The 23,003-nt window shown below is 41.9% G+C and overlaps 1 protein-coding gene across 1 annotated transcript in view; it reads right to left on the bottom strand.

Moving 5' to 3' along the window:
- LOC137570837 (saccharopine dehydrogenase-like oxidoreductase) overlaps positions 1-23,003 on the bottom strand; it is a 196,534-nt gene that overhangs the window by 7,962 nt on the left and 165,569 nt on the right. The window contains exon 11 of the mRNA XM_068279545.1: positions 20,712-20,793. Coding sequence (XP_068135646.1) covers positions 20,712-20,793 — 82 coding nt within the window. The remainder of the gene's footprint in view (positions 1-20,711; positions 20,794-23,003) is intronic.

Raw genomic sequence — 23,003 nt, forward strand, 5'->3', positions numbered from 1 at the left:
AAATGTACCACCCAAAGAAAGCCTAATTAGTGGCAGAAAAAACAAGATATAGATCAATTCATTGTGATAATTAGTGATACAAAGTTTTTAGCGAGGTGAAAATTGCTCTGTTGCATAAAGTAAAATATGCTCTGTTGCATAAGGTGAAAAATCCCTGCGGGCTGAAATGGTTAAAGAACAAGTGACACCCATGCTAACCTAGAAATAAAAACAAACATATATAAGTAAATACTAGTTCTACTTACATAACAGAAGTATTGCACTGTCCACGTTATGATTCCTGTGAATTTTATAAAGGAAAAGCCGAGAATCCTATTCTAGACAGTTTCCATCTTGGTTGCCTTTGATCTCCTGACATTTCCTCACTCACTCTTTTTTTGAAAGCAGGATTAACATCTTTACTGCTTAATACACTCAGACCAGTTGCTGCTGAAATTTGATTATTATGGGGACAATCCTGCTTTAATAGGCTGTGACCTAGTTCACTCTTGTTACAGCGGTGCTCCTTTAATCTCCTCCTAAAGGCATGTGTAGTCCATTCAATATATTAATTACAATTGCACATCAGTAGATAAATAACACAATCACTACCACAACTGAAAAATATATTAATTTGATAAGTTTTTGGTGTGGTAGTGGAAGTGATTGATTTGGCTCCTAATAGGCATGTAGTTCAACACTGATATCGGATTGCAGGATACTCTACAAAATCATATATAAAGCCAGTGTATGTGACAGTACTTTGTATGGTTCTGATCCAGCTCTGAAACATGCCTGAAGAAGGAATTATGTTTAAGTAAAAAAGTAAAACACTTACCTGGGGTTTCTATCAGCCCCCTGCAGCGGTAATGTCCCGCGCCGACCTCTCCTGATGCGCCGTTCCCCATGTAATCATGCGAGTGATTACATTGCGGCTGCGCGGCCGAGCTCTCACTTCCGCACGCGTCATCAGAGCTTACTGCGCAGGCGCAGTACAAGAAAACTTCGTACTGCGCCTGCGCAGTAAGCTCCAGATGACACGAACGGGAGCACACATTATTCGTCTGTCGTCAGACGAATAATGCCCGGTTCCCGGCGGCGGGGAACGGCAGATCGGAGGAGGGCGGCGTGGGACATTACTGCTACAGGGGGCTGATAGAAGCCCCAGGTAAGGGTCAGCTTGTTTTAGTTTTTGACTACCACAGAACCCCTTTAAGGTTTCGAAATCTTGCAAAAGAATCTTGTACAGTTAGTCATTAAAGGTATCACCTAAACAACTGTTGTTGTTATGTCTTCGGAATCTAGTGGTCTGACAGTGAATACAACCTTTTGCGACTGGACCAATTGCTTTTGCTCAGAAAAAAAAGGGTCCTATGGGAGAGTGTGGGAGGGAAAGAGTTAATTTTAAATGTAAATGTGAGACTTTATAAAAAAAAATAAAAAATAATAAAATTGAATGTAGGTGTAATTGTACTATTTGGCCACAAGATGTCCTCATGCATTACTTTGTTACGTACTATTATTACGCTAAACAGGAAGTCATTTGTGGCCACGTTGCTTTCGGTTTCTGTGAACGGTCGCAGCATCTTATTGATCATTCACACGGGAACTTGGATTAATGAATGCTGAATGAACTGCATTCCCATTCATTCATCCCCCCTCTACCGATTGGCGACGAGAACAATCGTGGGGGGCTGAGCGGGAGTGCAAGGTGGCGAGGAAGGAGTATCTATGTCCCTGCAAGGTAAAGTAGGACCGTAGATACTCGTCCCAGGGGAAGGGAAGTGGTTAAAGGACACATTGGAAGGAGAAATTTGAGGAGGGGAGATAGGGATTGGATAATCACAATTTCCAGGTTGCACCCAAAACAACCATAGTATGCACGTGTGGGGAACAGCCGTCCGCACTCTGCCTTTGGAGGAACAGTTGCTTTCAGAAAAACCCAGATATTTTATGTGTAGGTAAGAACATAAAAAAAAAACAAGCCCAGGAGAAAGGTGTAAGCTAAAACATTGCGATCATGCACAATCCTGCAAATGATTGCTGCTAGTAAATGGCAACAATCATTCTATAAAGTTAGGCAAAAACTTTTTTTTTTTTTTTTTTTTTTTTTTTTTTTTTAAAGTTAACAGTTTTTTTTACTCCCCAGTCTATTAAGAGGCTTTTTTTAACAAAATATGCGCATTAACAAATAATAAAGTTTATGTATATTTTATATTAACTAATTTGTGTGCTGCAATTATTGATGTGTACTCTCCGCCAATCTTCTTACCTTCCTACAAATTCCTGGTTCCAGCAGTTTTAACTCTTTCTCCGATGGAGGGTGGAGATGGTAACAAGAGATGATTCACCCACCCCTAGCAATCTGACCTCAGGTTAAGGTACGGCCCCTTGCCTTAGGGAGAGAGTTTAGCATTTTCTCAAATTATGCCATAACTCTGTGGATATCTATCATATGATATAAAAACCAACATTTTAGACTATGTCATCATGTGCTAAACCTGTAGATATCAAACAGGCTGGTTTTACCGGCCTCCTTGTCCAGGGGATGGATATCTCAGTAGCTAGATGCTTCATTCACCCCTTCAAAGATGTATTGATTTCTACATATTATTCCCTGCGAAACCCAAACTGTTTCGTCCATGCAATTCCTGAATATTCATCAAATTAGGACACCATGTGGAATTATATATATCACAGATGAATTAAGGGACACTGGATCTTGGCTTTTAGAGGACAGGCCTGGCAAATGCCTCTTTGGCATTTACAGTTTTATGAGAGGTCTGCTTTTTTGACTTAGCTAGTGTACTTTTGAAATAGGAACAAGGATTGTGAAGTGAATCTGCTTTAGGATTTATTGACCTCTCTCTAGGGTAGAATAAACAACAACCATTGTCCCCCAGAGCAGAGGCCTGGGATGAAGTAAACTCGGTTTTTTTTTGGTTTTTTTTAAGCAAAGCTACAAAGTTAAAGGCATACTCCGAATCACATCTTGCGTGCATGAATTCATGGAATTGTGCAGGTGGTGCAGGTGAATCCTTGACAATGAAGTTTCATTTTCCCCAGGAAGGGCCAAAGAATTAATTTTTAAGTTTTATAACCGTGGGACGGGTCATGTGACAGTTAAAGTGAACCTCCAGACTAAAAATCGACTCAGCAGCACTGAAAAGGCCTGGTGTTTCTTTAACAGTTTCACAGCATCAGAACTTTGTTTCTCTTATACAAGCCTCATTTTTAGCTGCACAGAAGAAAACTGCCCGGGCATTTTTCCCCTGATGCTGTGCAAAGCATGATGGGATTTCTGATGATGTTGTTCTCGTTCTGCTGTTTTGGTGCAAATTTTTTTTTTTTTTACATTTTGAATTTGACATTTCAAGCCTAGGGTGTGCAGCTGGGAGGGGTGATCAGGACACAGGACAGTTGGAACTGTGTCTCCTGCTCCCTGTCACCTCCTTTCAACCAAAAAGATGGCTTCCCCATGACAAAGATGGCAGCCCCCATGAATCACAAACATTTGCCTGTTCTTTTAAAACAGGGTGGGTAAGAGATTATATTACCTATCTATTCTAATTAGCATAAGTAATGTAACTTAATGACAGTATGTTTGTTTAGGCTGAAGTTCCCCTTTAAGAAAGGTGAAAAATGACAAAAAAAATTGGTATTTTCTGCATGTGTGCCTAATTTTTCCCTATAAAATGACGATAAATCAGAAAGTTTTGGGGGACGAAGATAGATTGTATTTAAAAAAAAAAATCCACAAAAGAATATATACATATATACACATATATACATATATATATATATATATATATATATATATATATATATACACATACATATATATATATATATATATATATATATATATATATATATATATATATATATATATATATATATATATATATATATATATATATATATATATATATATATATATATATATATATATATATATACACACACACACACACATACACAGTACAGACCAAAAGTTTGGACACACCTTCTCATTCCAAGAGTTTTCTTTATTTTCATGACTATGAACATTGTAGATTCACACTGCAGGCATCCAAACTATGAATTACCACATGTGGAAGTATAGTACATAACCAAAAAGTGTGAAACAACTGAAAACGTCATATTCTAGGTTCTTCAAAGTAGCCATCTTTTGCTTTGATTACTGCTTTGCACACTCTTGATGAACTTCAAGAGGTAGTCACCTGAAATAGTTTTCACTTCACAAGTGTGCCCTGTCACGTTTAATAAGTGGGATTTCTTGCCTTATAAATGGGGTTGGGACCATCAGTTGCGTTGTGGAGAAGTCAGGTGGATACACAGCTGATAGTTCTACTGAATAGACTGTTAGAATTTGTATTATGGCAAGAAAAAAGCAGCTAAGTAAAGAAAAACGAGTGGCCATCATTACTTTAAGAAATGAAGGTCAGTCAGTTCGAAGAATTGGGAAAACTTTAAAAGTGTCCTCAAGTGCAGTCTCAAAAACAATCAAATGCTACAAAGAAACTGGCTCAAATGTGGACCGCCCCAGGAAAGGAAGACCAAGAGTCACCTCTGCTGCGGAGGATAAGTTCATCCGAGTCACCAGCCTCAGAAATCGCAGGTTAACAGCAGCTCAGATTAGAGACCAGGTCAATGCCACACAGAGTTCTAGCAGCACACACATCTCTAGAACAACTGTTAAGAGGAGACTGTGTGAATCAGGCCTTCATGGTAGAATATCTGCTAGGACAGGCAACAAGCAGAAGAGACTTGTTTGGGCTAAAGAACACAAGGAATGGACATTAGACCAGTGGAAATCTGTGCTTTGGTCTGATGAGTCCAAATTTGAGATCTTTGGTTCCAACCACCGTCTCTTTGTGCGATGCAGAAAAAGTGAACGGATGGACTCTACATGCCTGGTACCCACTGTGAAGCATGGAGGAGGAGGTGTGGTGGTGCTTTGCTGGTGACACTGTTGGGGATTTATTCAAAATTGAAGGCATACTGAACAGCATGGCTACCACAACATCTTGCAGCGGCTTGCTATTCCATCCGGTTTGCGTTTAGTTGGACCATCATTTATTTTTCAACAGGACAATGACCCCAAACATACCTCCAGGCTGTGTAAGGGCTAGTTGACCAGGAACGAGAATGATGGGGTGCTGTGCCAGATGACCTGGCCTCCACAGTCACCAGACCTGAACCCTATCAAGATGGTTTGGGGTGAGCTGGACCGCAGAGTGAAGGCAAAAGGGCCAACAAGTGCTAAGCATCTCTAGGAACTGCTTCAAGACTGTTGGAAGACCATTTCAGGTGACTACCTCTTGAAGCTCATCAAGAGAATGCCAAGAGTGTGCAAAGCAGTAATCAAAGCAAAAGGTGGCTACTTTGAAGAACCTAGAATATGACATATTTTCAGTTGTTTCACACTTTTTGGTTATGTACTACACTTCCACATGTGTTAATTCATAGTCTGGATGCCTTCAGTGTGAATCTACTATGTTCATAGTCATGAAAATAAAGAAAACTCTTTGAATAAGGTGGTGTGTGCCACGTTTCGGTCTGTACGGTGTATTATATATATATATATATATATATATATATATATATATATATATATAGATAGATAGATAGATAGATAGATAGATAGATAGATAGATAGATAGATAGATAGATAGATAGATATACAGTGATGTGAAAAACTATTTGCCCCCTTCCTGATTTCTTATTCTTTTGCATGTTTGTCACACTTAAAAAAAATGTTTCTGCTCATCAAAAACTGTTAACTATTAGTCAAAAATAACATAATTGAACACAAAATGCAGTTTTAAATGATGGTTTTTATTATTTAGTGAGAAAAAACACTACAAATCTACATGGCCCTGTGTGAAAAAGTGATTGCCCCCCTTGTTGAGAAATAACTTGGCTGTGGTTTATCACACCTAAGTTCAATTTCTGTAGTCACCCCCAGGCCTGATTACTGCCACACCTGTTTCAATCAAGAAATCACTTAAATAGGAGCTATCTGACACAGAGAAGTAGACCAAAAGCACCTCAAAAGCTAGACATCATGCCAAGATCCAAAGAAATTCAGGAACAAATGAGAACAAAAGTAATTGAGATCTATCAGTCTGGTAAAGGTTATAAAGCCATTTCTAAAGCTTTGGGACTCCAGCGAACCACAGTGAGAGCCATTATCCACAAATGGCAAAAACATGGAACAGTGATGAACCTTCCCAGGAGTGGCTGGCCGACCAAAATTACCCCAAGAGCGCTGAGAAAACTCATCCGAGAGGCCACAAAAGACCTCAGTACAACATCTAAAGAACTGCAGGCCTCACTTGCCTCAATTAAGGTCAGTGTTCACGACTCCACCATAAGAAAGAGACTAGGCAAAAACGGCCTGCATGGCAGATATCCAAGGCGCAAACTACTCTTAAGCAAAAAGAACTTTAAATCTCGTCTCAATTTTGATAAAACCATCTCAATTATTGCCAAGACGTTTGGGAAAATGCCTTGTGGACCGACAAGACAAAAGTTGAACTTTTTGGAAGGTGTGTGTCCCGTTACATCTGGCGTAGAAGTAACACAGCATTTCAGCAAAAGAACATCATACCAACAGTAAAATATGGTGGTGGTAGTGTGATGGTCTGGGGTTGTTTTGCTGCTTCAGGACCTGGAAGGCTTGCTGTGATAGATGGAACCATGAATTCTACTGTCTACCAAAAAATCCTGAAGGAGAATGTCCGGCCATCTGTTTGTCAACTCAAGCTGAAGCGATCTTGGGTGCTGCAGCAGGACAATGACCCAAAACACACCAGCAAATCCACCTCTGAATGGCTGAAGAAAAACAAAATGAAGACTTTGGAGTGGCCTAGTCAAAGTCCTGACCTGAATCCTATTGAGATGTTGTGGCATGACCTTAAAAAGGCGGTTCATGCTAGAAAACCCTCAAATAAAGCTGAATTACAACAATTCTGCAAAGATGAGTGGGCCAAGATTCCTCCAGAGCGCTGTAAAAGACTCGTTGCAAGTTATCGCAAACGCTTGATTGCAGTTATTGCTGCTAAGGGTGGCCCAACCAGTTATTAGGTTCAGGGGGAAATTTATTTTTCACACAGGGCCATGTAGGTTTTGAGTTTTTTTTCCTCACTAAATAATAAAAAAACCATCATTTAAAACTGCATTTTGTGTTCAATTATGTTATCTTTAACTAATAGTTAATGGCTTTTGATGAGCAAAAACATTTAAGTGTGACAAACATGCAAAAGAATAAATCAGGAAGGGGGCAAATAGTTTTTCACAGCAATATATATGTATGTGTGTATGTATGTGTGTGTGTGTGTTTATGTATGTATGTGTGTGTGTGTGTATGTGCGTGTGCGTATGTATATATATATATATATATATATATATATATATATATATATATATATATATATATATATATATATATATATATATATATATATATATATATTTCTCATATATACATACACACACTAGCTGATGGCCTGGCGTAGCCCGGGTGTGTATTTGGCTGGTGTTGGCTCCACCCACTTTTTCAAACCCTGACACAATTACTCAATAACCTACTTTGTGAGATTTGCGGTCTTTGTCATAAATAATTTGCATTGCATGCATTGAAATGAAACAAATCTTATTGGCTGTGGCTCCACCCCCTTTTCTGAATTTGAACCCGTCACCCAATGACCAACTGTACCAGGTTTGATGCTTGTGTCATTAACAAAAATGGCAGCAATTAAATATTCAACTTGAAAATCAATAGTGAATTTTGATTGGCTTTTGTAGGTTCCACTTACTTTTCTGAATATTAATCCCAGTCACCCAGTGTCCAACTGTGCAAAGTTTGAGAACCCTACCATCCACAGTGTAAGAATAGCTGCAGTTTACATTTTCCCAGTGAAATTTGTATTTGTCTCTACCCACTTTTGGTTATGGGGATAAACAGTATCCTATACTTTATACCAGGTAATGTACTATTGTGTGTGCCAAATTTCACTCAAATCCGTTCAGTCATTGTTGCGTGATTGAGTAACAAACATCCAAACTTTTGCATTTATAGTATTTGTGAGATATCTATCTATCTATCTAAGATGGTATAAGTAATTAAAAAGTTAACGCTGTATCAAAGTGACATAGCTAAAGTATAAAAAAATATCAGGAACTTTAACCACTTGAGGACCGCAGTGTTAAACCCCCCTAAAGACCAGGCAAATTTTTACTTAATTGGCCACTGCAGCTTTAAGGCCAAGCTGCAGGGCCGCACAATACAGCACAAGAGTAATCCCCCCCCCCCTTCTCTATCTCCCCTCCACCAACAGAGCTCTCTGTTAGTGAGGTCTGATCGCTCCACAGTTGTTTATTTTTTTTTTATAAATATTTTTCATTTATTTTTGAAAAAATTTGCCTTTTTTTAATTTTTTTATTTCATTTCCCCTGCTCTCTCCCTTCCTCCCCCCACCAGCCTTTCAGCGTGATCAGCTGTCATAGGCTTCAGCCTATGACAGCCGATCACTCTTCACCCTATGGAGGGGACAGCCGTGTCACACGGCTGTCCCCAGTACAGCGCTGCTGCCGTACATGTAAATAGCACTGTACATGTAAATAGACGGCGTATCGCCGTCTAAGTCTCCCAAGCGGCGATTGCCGCTCGGAGACTTCGCCACTCGGAGACTGAGGGGGTGCCTGCAGCAGCATGTGGCTATCAAAGCCAGAACCAGCGCCTGACCCGGGTAGTGGCAGACTACATGGGGTCCTACAGCAGGCTTCACAGCGACACCCCTGTGGACCCCTTGGATTACTGGGTCAAGCACCTGGATATTTGGAGCGAGCTGGCACAGTACGCCCTGGAAGTCCTTGCTTGCCCCCCTTCCAGTGTGCTGTCCGGAAGGTGCTTCAGTGCGTCCGGTGGCGTGGTGACTGAGAAGCATTCTCGTCTGTCCACCCAGTCTGTGGACAGACTGACGTTCCTCAAAATAAATCAGGCTTGGGTGGTTGGTGAATTTCTGGCCCCTGTTGTTGGCAAGCGGGGGAAATTAAGTGGCTGGAAATCACTATGCCTGCCTTACCACCCTTTACCACCACAACCTCCAGGCTCCGTCTTACATCATCATCATAAGCCTGGTTAAATTTTTTTTACTGAGCCATGGTACCACCAAGTACCATGGTGAACTATCTAAACACAATTGCTGTGTAATTTTTTTCGAGGTGTCTGTGCTGTCACAGTTGTTGGGAGGCCCCAACTGCGGCAGTACGTCCGCTTCCAGCTCCTGGAACCTCTCCTTTTGTAATGTTTTACCTGTGGCACACTAGGTGCCATAGTGATTATCTGAACACAATTGCTGTGCAATTTTTTTGGAGGGGTCTGTGCTGTCCAAGTTGTGGCAGTACGACCGCTTCCTGGAATCTAGTCCTGATGTTAATCGGCAGCCATTTTTTTTTTTTAGGGGGGGATTTTAAGTCCTCACATCGTCAATTAGTGTTCGCCTTTAAAAAATAATGATGCTACATGCCTCATTTACCCTAAAAAACGTTTTTAAAGCAATTTAAAGGCCACTTCCGGTTTTCTACCCGGATATCCGAATCTGCCCGGATAGCCCGGATAATGCGTTCGGATATTCGCATGAACACGGATATTGAAACGTTCGGATTCGGATATCCGATCCAGATATCTGGGTATCCGGATGTTAGGCTTGGTGGTGTATTCTCCACAGTCAGCATGCAACGCATGAGCTGGCGTGGAGGAGGTACACACACTAGCACAAGGAAACAGGCTATCCCTAGTATAGTGGAGGGGAGGACTGACTCAAATAGGAGATTGTGGCGCACAGAGCCGGTGCAGATCTGACAGCCACAAACAATGCTTTCGTTATAACGTCTCAGCGCAAAGTAGCGCTGAGCGCATAAACCAGAACTGAGGAGATCAGGACAGGTAGACAGAATGAACGCTTGCTAGCTAGCGGCTACTTAGCGACAGCAAGCGTCCAAAACCAGACAGACTGGAATGAGGCAGCCAATGCGATGCGGCGATGGCGTGCCTCACAAAGACAGGACAGGATAGTCAGAAAATAGCAGGATTAAGATAGATGAACGTAACACAGATAAATATACAATAAGTATGTTTTCCTAGCGTATTACAATTACAGCTATCAATGAAACTATTTGTAACGTCTGACTAACATATGTATATATCGGCAATGAACCGATATATGACATAAGCAGGAACGCTGACTAGGAATGGAGTAACACAGGGAACAGGACTCAGAAGGATTCGCTATCTCTTCGCAGAGATGAACGCAATCCACAAATGGTAACAGAACAGGATTCAGAAGGATTCGTTATCTCTTTGCAGAGATGAACGCAATCCACAAACAGTAACAGAACAGGATTCAGAAGGATTCGTTATCTCTTCGCAGAGATGAACGCAATCCACAAACGGTAACAGGACAGGATTCAGAAGGATTCGTTATCTCTTCGCAGGGATGAACGCAATCCACAAACAGAACCAGAAGCAGGGTAACTACCTCAGCACGGGTGGTCACGGTACGCGCAACCTACCAAAACGTGCTGGAAGGCTGACTAACTGCACACAGGATATAAACAGTTCGTGTACGTATACATCAGCGACACTAATGTATCAACGTAACACAAATACAAGGAAAATAATAAACGTGCTGGTATGCATATATATTGGCAATGAACCAATATATGATGCAAAGACCAGCAAAGTATCTTTATAACAAGAAACACGATCGGGGGCTAAAGCGACAGCAAGGCAGGCTGAAGCTGAAGCTATGAAAACCCAAGAAAACCCTGCAGGAAGCAGATCTTTATACTGAGGTCATCCAATGGGAGCAAACATGCAGATTCCCACACAGGTGAATGATAATCAGTCACAAGCTGACAGCAGGGAAAGACAGACAAAGCTATGCAGCTTGCATGGAAATAGATCAGATCTGCCTGAGCTGCAGCACTACTACTTCCAGCAATAGCTGCTGCAGCAGCGATCATTACACCGGATCAATTCGGATTTTGAAAAGAGGTATCCGAGCATCCCTGTATCTGAAGAGCTATGGCAAAAAAAAAAAAAAAACATTTCTTAAAACCAATCAATGGAGTACCATGGCTAGAAGACATCTGTATGCTATTCACATGACAAAACTGTGAACATGTAATATCTCATTGTTGGCGTATTCTGCTTCTGAGCTGATGGGTGGTGCCCTCTACAGATTTCAAGGAGAAGTGATTAAATAGATAACAAATGTATCACAAGAAACGTAGTTCTGTATGTAATACGCAAGTCATATGATGAACATTTCTCATGACACCTGCATGCCCCTGGGTATATTATAGATGTACAGGACAAATTATAAATTATTACAGAGATGTTGCATATACATTTGTATATAGATATGTGCAAATAAGTGATTTGTGATGTTCCCGGTATATTTTTATTGGTTAAAGGTACCACCTGGTATATATTGAGCTTATAATTATATGTAATAGTGCAAAGTTTTAATATTAATGAGGTTGTTTTTATAATGCAATTTACAGTGGTTTGCAAAAGTATTTGGCCCCCTTGAAGTTTTCCACATATTGTCATATTACTGCCACAAACATGAATCAATTTTATTGGAATTCCATGTGAAAGACCAATACAAAGTGGTGTACACGTGAGAAGTGGAACGAAAATCATACATGATTCCAAACATTTAAAAAAAACTGCAAAGTGGGGTGTGCGTATCTATTCAGCCCCCTGAGTCAATACTTTGTAGAATCACCTTTTACTGCAATTACAGCTGCCAGTCTTTTAGGGTTGTCTCTACCAGCTTTGCACATCTAGAGACTGAAATCCTTGCCCATTCTTCTTTGCATAACAGCTCCAGCTCAGTCAGATTAGATGGACAGCGTTTGTGAACAGCAGTTTTCAGATCTTGCCACAGATTCTCGATTGGATGTAGATCTGGACTTTGACTGGGCCATTCTATCACATGGATATGTTTTGTTTTTAACCATTCCATTGTTGCCCTGGCTTTATGTTTAGGGTTGTTGTCCTGCTGGAAGGTGAACCCCTGCCCCAGTCAAGTCTTTTGCAGACTCCAAGAGGTTTTCTTCCAAGATTGCCCTGTATTTGGCTCCATCCATCTTCCCATAAACTCTGACCAGCTTCCCTGTCCCTGCTGAAGAGAAGCACCCCCAGAGCATGATGCTGCCACCACCATATTTGACAGTGGGAATGGTGTGTTCAGAGTGATATGCAGTGTTAGTTTTCTGCCACACATGGGGCCATATGCAATTCACTTTTTCACCTGAGTTTTCTCCTAGTAGATAGTTTTTCATCTTGTATTTAGAATAACTTTTCATCATTTTGCAATTGAAAAAGTACCAAAAAGTAGTTGAACAAATACTATCAAAATCATTTTGATTATGTTCTTGCTTGTTGGTGATGTAAAATGCATTTTATTTACAAGCTGTGAAAATATCACCTAGGAGATAACTCAGGTGAAAAAGTGAATTGCATATGGGCCATAGTGTTTTGCATTTTGGCCAAAAAGTTCCATTTTGGTCTCATCTGACCAGAGCACCTTCTTCCACATGTTTGCTGTGTCCCCCACATGGCTTGTGGCAAACGGCAAACAGGACTTCTTATGCTTTTCTGTTAACAATGGCTTTCTTCTTGCAACTGTTCAATAAAGGCCAACTTTGTGCAGTGCACGACTAATATGACCATATGGCCACATAGGGGTGCTAATTTGGCTGGGAACGCGTAGTATCAGCCGCGTTCCCCAGCCTGACGGGTCCTGACAGCGAAACCGGAAGTGGCCGCCAGCGGGACCCGGAGCATCAAAGCGACTCGTCGTGGGCACCAATCAGCTGCAGGGGGCTGAGGTAAGCACCAGGTGAGTAAAACTCAATTTATTTTTTACACTTAAGGTTCACTTTAAATTTCTCAATAACTTTATCCCTGACCTGTCTGGTGTGTTCTTTGGATTTCATGGTGTTGTTGTTCCCAATATTCTCTTAGACAACCTCTGAGGCCGTAACAAAGCAGCTGTATTTGTACTGACAGATTACACACAGGTGCACTCTATTTAGTCAATAGCACTCATCAGGCAATGTCTATGGGCAACTGACTGCACTCAGACCAAAGGAGGCTGAATAATTACGCACACCCCACTTTGCAGTTATTTATTTGTAAAAAAAATGTTTGGAATCATGTATGATTTTCGTTCCACTTCTCACATGTACACCACTTTGTATTGGTCTTTCACACGGAATTCCAATAAAATTGATTGATTGCAAACCACTGTACATATGATTTTTATAACTTGCTACCCCTATTATTGTTTTGTTTAATATCACAGATATTTACAACAGACCGGGTTGTGCAAAATGGGCAGCAGAAAGCCAGTCAGCAAATTAAAGGTACAGCAACAGGCAACCAAATCTGCAGTACCAGATTATGCAAGGGCTGAAAATATTACACTATCTCCACTAAACTAGAAGGAGACGCTCAATTTCTCATATTAATACAATTACGTGGTAGCAGGGGCAGCCAGTCTCCTGGCCCCTATCTTACAATCATTATGTGACATGAAAGCTAACTTTCCAGTGGAGTTTTTAACCAGGTAATGACAAGCAGACTTATAAAAACGTCCTGGAGCCGTTAAGAGGCTCTAGCAGGACGTTTTTATAAGTCAAACAGTGCTGCTGCCGCGCGTGCGCTTGCATTCCTGTGCGAGTTTCCGCGCGTGCACGTGCATTCCTGTGCGCACGCACGTGAGATTAGTGGAAAAAAAAAAAACACCATAGAAAACCTTTATTTCCAAATAATATATTGTCACCATACTTTGTACTAGGGACATAATTAAAATCTTGTGATAACCAGGACAGATAGACAGATAAAATGTGTACAGTAGCAGTGTTTATATTAATATAGGGGATTAAATTGGAGAAATAGTGTATTTTTTTCATTTTTTTCTTGTTTTTCCCTTTAAAATACATAGAAAATAAAGTACTGAAAACAAATATCAACCCCAAAAATCCTAATTGGTGGTGAAAAAAAAACAAGATATAAATCATTTCATTGTGATTAGTAGTGATTAAGCTATTGGCAAATGAAAGGGATGAGCACTGAAAGGTGAAAATCGCTCTTGTCCGTTAGGGTAAAAAACGGTTTGGGGTGAAGTGCTTAAAATGAGCGTTCTTAACAATCTGCATTTTTTATGCTTGTGGAGGGAGGTTCTGTGGGTAATCTCCCTAGTAGTGTGGGCAGTAGTGGATAACCCCCTCCCCCCCCCTCCAAGTGGTGAGAGCATTTTGGGGGGCTGTCTGCACTGCTCACACCCCCTCTTGGGGTATAGCTTGCAGTGTAAGAGCATCTGTTTTGCACACCCCAGTGTGGTATAAATTTTGAAAACTCCACAGGTAAGTTAGCTTTTAAGTCACATAATAGTGGTAGGACAGGGCCTAATAACTAGCTGTCCATGCCACACCTGCTGTCACGTAATTGTATCATTATGTGAAACTGAGGGTCTCCTTCTAGAGGTGATAATGTAATCTGTTAAAGCCTTGAATAATCTGGTACTGCAGATTTGGGTGCACGTTGCTGTAACTCATTTGCTAACTGGCTTTTTGCAGACCATTTTAAAAGGCAGGTGCTGCTTGGAAACAAGCTCTTACCAATCTGTGTTTTGTAATATCATCAATACACAGGTAGCTAAGAAACAGCCAAGTTAAGGACCACCCGCCTATAGGAATCCAAGGCTGGTCCCAATTCCGTCACTTCCATGACTCATGTAAGGGGGACTGAGACTGCAGAGAGTTTCTCGGATTGCCATGGGACATTGCCAGAGGTGAGGCAAGAGCACATGGTAGACGGAAGCAGACATGGGGGATGAAAGGAGAAACAAGACGCATGGATGGAGGCACAGAAGGAGACAAAGGGGGCATTGATGAAAGCACCGGGGGGGGGGGGGGGCAGAAAGAGACACAGGGGCATAGGTGGAAGCATAGGGCGCATGGAAAAAGACACAAGGGTAAAAAAAAAGACACAGGTGTATGGAATTAAGCACTGGGGCATGGATGGAGGCATGGGGACAGGAGACACAAGGGCATGGATGGAGGCACAGAGGGATAGAAAGATGAATGGGGGAATAGAGAGACTTCAGATGCACAGGTGGGCAGGAGAAGGCACAGGGGGATGGAAGGAGGCACAGAGTTTGCACAGGGGGACAGGATGGGCACAGGAGGAATAAAATAAGTACAGAAAGACAGGGAAGTGGCACAGAGGGGGCACAAGGAGACACTAGATACACAGGGGGACATAGTGGAGGCAGAGGGGGATAGAGATGCCTCAGAATGAGACACCTAAGGCACAGGGGGCATAGTGGACAAAGATTGCACAGCATTTCAAATTACTTACCAATTCTGGTTCAGAACGAACCTACAAGTTCCTATCTCGTTCGTTAACTGGGGAATTATTGTATGTGAATAGCATACAGATAATGTCTTCTAGCCAAGTTACTCAGTAATGCGTTTTATTGCTGTTCAGATATTTTCTCACAATTTGCCTTACGAGGCGGGTCTATGTCCAGAGAAATGTATTGCAATAGCGTTTTTGTTTCCTTTTTTTTTTTTGCCTAAAGAATTTACTATTTTCATCTAAGAGTGGTTCTCCTGGTGAAATGAGCCCGCCCTTACCTATTTACACCGTCTTAAAATAATAATTACATTTTGTTTTTAAATTCAAATCAATTCTTGGTGCCTCTGTTCTTCTTTGCATGTTTTATCTACCCCTTGTGGAAGGTTGTTCCCCTACTTACCCAGAGAGTTACTTTAACAGAAGGAGGGTAGGGTTGGGTCCCCCCCACAAGCGCATAGTGCGGTCCTATTTCCCACAGTTATGAGTTAATTATTTCATTTTACTTTAAGCACCTCTGCTCTTCTTTGCTTACAAATATTAGGCTATTTATCCCATTCATCACAAAACTGAAATGATTGGTACAATTTATGGTGATATTTAATTTTGGAACAAATACTTTTTACTTCATTGTGTACTTTTTCTCCTTGTACTGTCCAACATGCAAGGTCCAAAATGCATGATCTTACATTTACGTCACTATCCTGCTGAGTCTACCAAACATTACAGTGTTTTGAATTTCCTCCACTAGGTCAATAGATAAATTCAAACTGGACCAAACACAGATTTTTGCTTATTTCCCCGTTAACAGTTTCCCATTTTGAATATGATCTTTCCTACTACTCTGTCATCTGTCCCTTAGCCGGCTCCCTATCCATGCACAGTATATCAAATTTTCCCCTAGTCTCTTCATCCTCAGCTTCTATAACAGACTGATGTTGGTACGGTTCCCCACAATTACTGCAGAACCATGTTAATTATCTGAAATATAAATAGGAAGTGAACACTACATTCCCTTATCGCTATACTTACTCTGTGTTTGCTTAACCTCCTTGGCGGTAATCCCGAGCTGAGCTCGGGGTATGCCGCCGGAGGTCGCCGCTCAGGCCCTGCTGGGCCTATTTCGTTTCTGAAAAAAGCAGCACACGCAGCTGGCACTTTGCCAGCCGCGTGTGCTGCCCGATCGCCGCCGCTCCGCGGCGATCCGCCGTGTGCAGCGGCGAAAGAGGGTCCCCCCAGCCGCCCGAGCCCAGCGCAGCGGAACAAACAGTTCCGGCCGGCGCTAGGGGCTGGATCGGGCGGCTCTGACGTCAGGACGTCGACTGATGTCCATGACGTCACTCCGCTCAGCGAAACAAGATAGGCCGCTCATTGCGGCCTATCTTGTTACTTTCGATTGCCGGAGGCGATCAAAAGTACACATCAGGAGCGCCCTCTAGTGGGCTTTCATGCAGCCAACTTTCAGTTGGCTGCATGAAATATTTTTTTTTTTATTAAAAAAAAACCACATTGCAGCCTCCCTGGCAAAATAAATAAACCGCCAGGGAGGTTAATCTTATCCACTGCAGAGTTTTTCTGCAAACCTCAGTACCTCAATAGCCCTGCATAACCACAGAGTAGAGTTTTTTTTTTCTTTTCAAACATTAACACAAACTTAAGTACTAGTTCCATACTATGAGAGCTCCTATCTGTTCTATGAGTTGGGAGAACTTTGTCCACAGCTATTGTAATCTGTGGTCAATAAAGGAAATGGAAACGAGATTTTATTTGTGAAATGCCAGACTGTAATTTCCCTTTAAAAAGTAGAACTAGTCAAAATATAGGATCGCCACATGGAACTTCGATCACAAATCCCAGCTGATAAGGGTGAGCAAACAGCAGAAATGGTATGGGTTTGCAGGATTAAAGTGGAATATAACCCTGCATTTCAACTTTGCTCTAAAACATTATTTACAGCATATTATATGCAACCAGCATTTTTTTTTTTTTACTAGACCAGCATTGGAAGGGTTACACACAGAGCTTTAAAGTTCCTTGGATAGAAATGCAGACGCATCCAAAGTTTAGATACATTTAAGTAAACACAATGTAACAAGAGTGGAATGTGACACACACTCTGACTGTGCAGGAGCTGGAGGACAGCCAGAGAGTGTGTAACATTCACCACTTGTTACATTGTGTTTATTTAAATGTATCTATCTAAACTTCGGATGCGTCTGCATTTCTATTCACGGAACTTTAAAGCTCTGTGTGTAACCCTTCCAATGCTGGTCTAGTAAAAAAAAAATGCTGGTTGCATATAATATGCTGTAAATAATGTTTTAGAGCAAAGTTGAAATGCAGGGTTATATTCCGATTTAAGTGTAAGTATGAGCAGAGGACTGAAAATTTTCTTCACTGTAAGGCTGGGTTCACAGTGGTCAGTTGCATAACTCACGCGTTATAATGACTGTGAACTGCAATGGGGTCTGGCCATAGACTTTAACACAATGCCTGCATGCAGCGCGTTAGAATAACGCAATCTGTTACTGTAAACAGGCCCATAGAATCGTATACTGACATACAGAATTATTCTGCAACACAAGTGACCACTGTGAACAGGGCCTGAGAGTTTTTTAAATTAATTTAACAGACTACATCCATTACAATAAAAAGCAGGAAAATAAGTTCTAATTAAAGCGGAATATAACCCTGCATTTCAACTTTGCTCTAAAACATTATTTACAGCATATTATATGCAAAAAGCATTTTTTTTTTTACTAGACCAGCATTGGAAGGGTTAAACACAGAGGTTTAAGGTTCCGAGAGATACGCAGAAGTTCAGATTGTTACATTCTATTTAGTTATATGTATCTATTGAGAAATGTTACACACTCTTTGGCTGTCCTCCAGCTCCTGAGAGAGTGAGTCACATTCAACACTTAGATACATTTACATGGCCGTTTCTACGGCCGTGCGGGGCGTGCCGCCGCCCGGGGCGCTGCTGGGAGGGGGGCGCTGTGATGGAGGGGGGAGCTGCAGCCGCGGGGAGGGCAGCCCGACCTCTCCCTCCCTTCCTCTCCCCGGGCCGCCCTCCGTGCGATCCCCCCTCGGAGTGCAGAGTAATGCAGCAGGGAAGCGCTATGCAAAACTACTCACCTCGCTGGCTCCAAGCGCTGCTCTCTCGCCACCAGTCTCCTCTCTGCCTACACGCTGATACACACACACGCTGCTAAATAGGAAGCTGCCCTGGCCGCGGCTCCCCCCTCCATCATGAAGGGCACCTACCGAACCAATACTGGGGCAGCTACCTATCTGACCTATCCTGGGGGGCACCTACCTATCTAACCTATCCTGGGGGGCACCTACCTAATCTAACCTATCCTGGGGGGCACCTACCTAATCTACCTATACTGGGGGCACCTACATAATCTAACCTATACTGGGGGCACCTACCTATCTAACCTATCCTGGGGGGCACCTACCTATCTAACCTATCCTGGGGGGCACCTACCTAATCTAACCTATCCTGGGGGGCACCTACCTAATCTAACCTATACTGGGGGCACCTACCTAATCTAACCTATACTGGGGGGCACCTACCTATCTAACCTAAACTGGGTGGCAGCTACCTATCTAACCTATCCTGGGGGGCACCTACCTAATCTAACCTATACTGGGGGGCACCTACCTAATCTAACCTATACTGGGGGCACCTACCTATCTAACCTATACTGGGTGGCAGCTACCTACCTAACCTATACTGGGGGCACCTACCTAATCTAATCTATACTGGGGGGCACCTACCTAATCTAACCTATACTGGGGGGCAGCTACCTAATCTAACCTATACTGGGGCAGCTACCTATCTAACCTATACTGGGGGCACCTACCTATCTAACCTGGGGGGCAGCTACCTAATCTAACCTATACTGAGGGGGCAGCTACCTATCTAACCTATACTGGGGGGCAGCTACCTATCTAACCTATACTGGGGGCACCTACCTAACCTATACTGGGGGGCAGCTACCTATCTAACCTATACTGGGGGGCACCTACCTAACCTATACTGGGGGGCAGCTACCTATCTAACCTATAGTGGGAGCATTAACTTATCTAACCTGTATTGGGGGCACCTACCTACCTAGCTAGTCTATACAGGTGACAACTATACTGGCTACCTATATTGGAGGCACCTACCTAACTAACCTATACTGGGGGCATCTACCTATCTAACCTATGCTGGGGGCAACTATTCTGGCTACCTATATTAGAGGCACCACTTAGCTAACCTGTACTGGGGACACCTACCTATCTAACTTATACCGGGGACGCCTGCCTATCTAACCTATACTGTGGGCAACTATACTGGCTACCTATGCTGGAGGCACCTACCTGGCTAACCTATACCGGAGGCAACTATACTGGCTCACCTATGCCTGGCTACCTATACTGGGGGGACCTATAGCTGGCTACCTATACTGGGGTACCTATTCTGGGGGAATCTATACTGAGTGCAACTAGACCTGGCTAACCTACACTGCGGGCGACCCATAACTTGCTTCGGGGGGGCGCGCAATTTTTACACCCTCGCCCTGGGTGCATTTTAGCCTAGAAACTGCACTGTACATTTATGTAAATAAAATGTATCTTTGTCAGCTTCAGATGCGTCTGCAGAAATCTCCAGTAAATTTAAAGCTGTGTGTAACCCTTCCAATGCTGGTCTAGTAAAAAAAAAAATTGCTGGTTGCATATAATATACTGTAAATAATGTTTTAGAGCAAAGTTGAAATGCAGGGTTATATTCCGCTGTAAATGTTATACCAGCCTGTTATTTTACTTCACGTTTAGCACTATCATTTAATTTAGTAAGAATAATCTGAAGTTAAAACTCCAATGTATTTATGCAATTATTGACACTGAATGGGACAGGGCTGTGCACAAAACTGCCAAACACATTGTTGAAATCTAAACAGCAATGCATATAGTAAGATCGTAGTCTTGCCTTTGCCAAGTGGACACGTGCAGTGAAAATTACTGATATATTTTAGTAACTCAAGGCTGTCCTAGATTTGTCAAAGATAAATCCTGCTGTAGGTGCAAGCAAGTAACTGCAACAGAACAACCTTTAATTCACTACCCTCAAAACAATCCTCACTATATTTGGACATGATTCAGGTGAGGGTTACAAACTTCTGACAATCAATCTTTAAATTCAATCTAGTGTTCTCCATGAGAACTTACAGCACATAATTGAACAAATGAGAATAAGGTGACCAAAGAAACGTACATGTGACACTATACAAACCTTTTTGGAAGGGAGTCTGGTTCCTTTAAAATGGTCACTGCAGCCTGCACCATTGCAATTGGTGTGGTAACATAGCCAGCTTCTGCAAAACATAGTTTAAAAAAATAAATAAATTCTATATTTCCATGTTGGACTGATATATTAGTGTAAATGAAATCTGCATGTACTAGGTTATGAATAGCATGCAGACTTCATTTAGAACTCTTTGGGGATCATGATCATACAGTCACGTAAAAAATTAAATATTCAGTTTTGTATTAAGAAATGTTCACATATTGATGTCTAATCTTTTTTTTATTCTATTAACCAGTGTTATTCCCTTTGGTTAAAATAACTGAAGTAAGCGTCTACAATGTCTGACATTGGTCATTTGCGCCATTTCTTTCAGGAGGTGAGATTTTTTTTTTGCGTATACAGCCCATTTTAAGTCACCCCACAGCATCTCAATAGTATTAAGATCTGGCCAATCCAGGGCTCTCCATTTCTTAGTTTTTAGTCCTCTTTTGGTGAATTTTGTTTTGAACCTGTTTTCGATCATTGTCATCTTACACGGTCCAATTCTGCTTCAGCTTTAATTTTCTTACATATGGTCTAATACAGGGGTAGACACTGTTTTTTAGTAGCACAAAGGCGGCACAGGTAATACCTCACACTGCACCTTTTTTTCCATAAATCTGCAGCATAAGTACATCAAGCTCAGTGAGTTTTTAAAATGGGCTTTTGATAGATATTTCATAGTGTAATGTTGTGCAGTAGGGTCAGTAGCTGGTGCATTTCCTACCTTCGGCTTATACACCAGTCTGTCACATTATACTTGAGTAAATACAGTAAAATTAGCCATTGAAGGATGAATTCAGAAGCGTTTCAGACAATATCTGCTCATACTGATGCCCACAGTGTTCTCTTTAAATGTCATATTTTCTTCATATAAAAATGAAAAGATGAAAAAAAGCCTTTGTATTGCTATTTGCTAGTAATTATTGGAAATATATGGGGCATTTAGAATTTTTGTTAACTTTGATAGTTGTCCTTTAATTACTTGTTCAACTAACTTAACTGATAAATATTTAAATGCCTGCTGTTAAGTGGGCTGCAGCGAGACCGCCTCCAGTCTCCCAGCGGCAAAACCGCCGTCTTTTCAGGCCGTACAGCGCTGCGATCTAAGGCAGCGCTGTACTGGGAACAGCTGTGTGACATGGCTGTCCCCTTCAGAGGCAGGCTCAGGGGTGATCGGATGTCATAGACTGAAGCCTATGACAGCCGATCACAGTGATTGGCTGGCGGAGGGAGGGCCGGTTTAAAAAAAAAAATAAAAAAAAAATAAGGACTTTTATTAGTAAAATAATTAAATATTCGTAAAAAAATAAACACTGTGGGACGTTAAAGTCGCGCGTTAAAACAGCATTTAACGCAGAATAACTCACTGCAATGAAAAATCAATGCCCTGTTCACAGTGCACACGTTGTGTTGGTGTCTAACGCTGCACGTTAAGTAAAAGTACTGCATGCAGTGCGTTATACACGTTATTAGCTGCGTTGGACTGTTTGCACATGCTCAGTAATGACTTGGAAGCATACTTTTCATTGCCTGTATTTTTTACTGTATCTGCTGTATGCGACGGTAACGCTGCGTTGCCACTTTTTGGGCGCAATGCGTTGTAAGCTTGCGGTGCGACTTTAACGTGGCATCAAAACGCAACGTCCCACTGTGAATCTAGCCTGAGGGGAGCGATCAGACCCCACCAACAGAAAGCTCTGTTGATAGGGAGAAAAGGTGGTGGTGGTGGTGGTGGGGGGGGGGGGGGGGGGGCGGGGAACTTGTGTGCCGAGTTGTGAGGACCTGCAGCTAGGCCTTAATGCTGCAGTGACCAATTTAGCAAAAATCGCCTGGTCTTTACAGGGGTTTAACACTGTGGTCCTCAAGTGGTTAAGTCGGGAAGAATGTACTCTCGGCAATCTTTCAGTAAAGAGTGCCGTCTCACTTACCCACCTACAGTACAGTAAGGATAAGTGGCTCAGTACAGATTGCATGGCATTGTATTGTAAATGGTGTAGTGAGGATGGTGTTACCTGTGTTTGCTCTCCCTTTATCAGGATGTCTCTCCCCACTCTCTTTGTTACATGAAAATGTGGCTGGATCTCGATTCGACTTATTGTTTCCGAGAACCGAAACCCTTCTGCATTCCAGCTTTTAAGTTCATATAGTTGTTCAAGGGGCACCCTATATTTTCTACTCCAGACATCAATTGTTAAAAAGTAATTTGTGGTTGCTAGAGGTTACCACCTCTTTCGG

Source organism: Hyperolius riggenbachi, chromosome 4, assembly GCF_040937935.1.
Source record: "Hyperolius riggenbachi isolate aHypRig1 chromosome 4, aHypRig1.pri, whole genome shotgun sequence".
Taxonomy (NCBI): Eukaryota; Metazoa; Chordata; class Amphibia; order Anura; family Hyperoliidae; genus Hyperolius; species Hyperolius riggenbachi.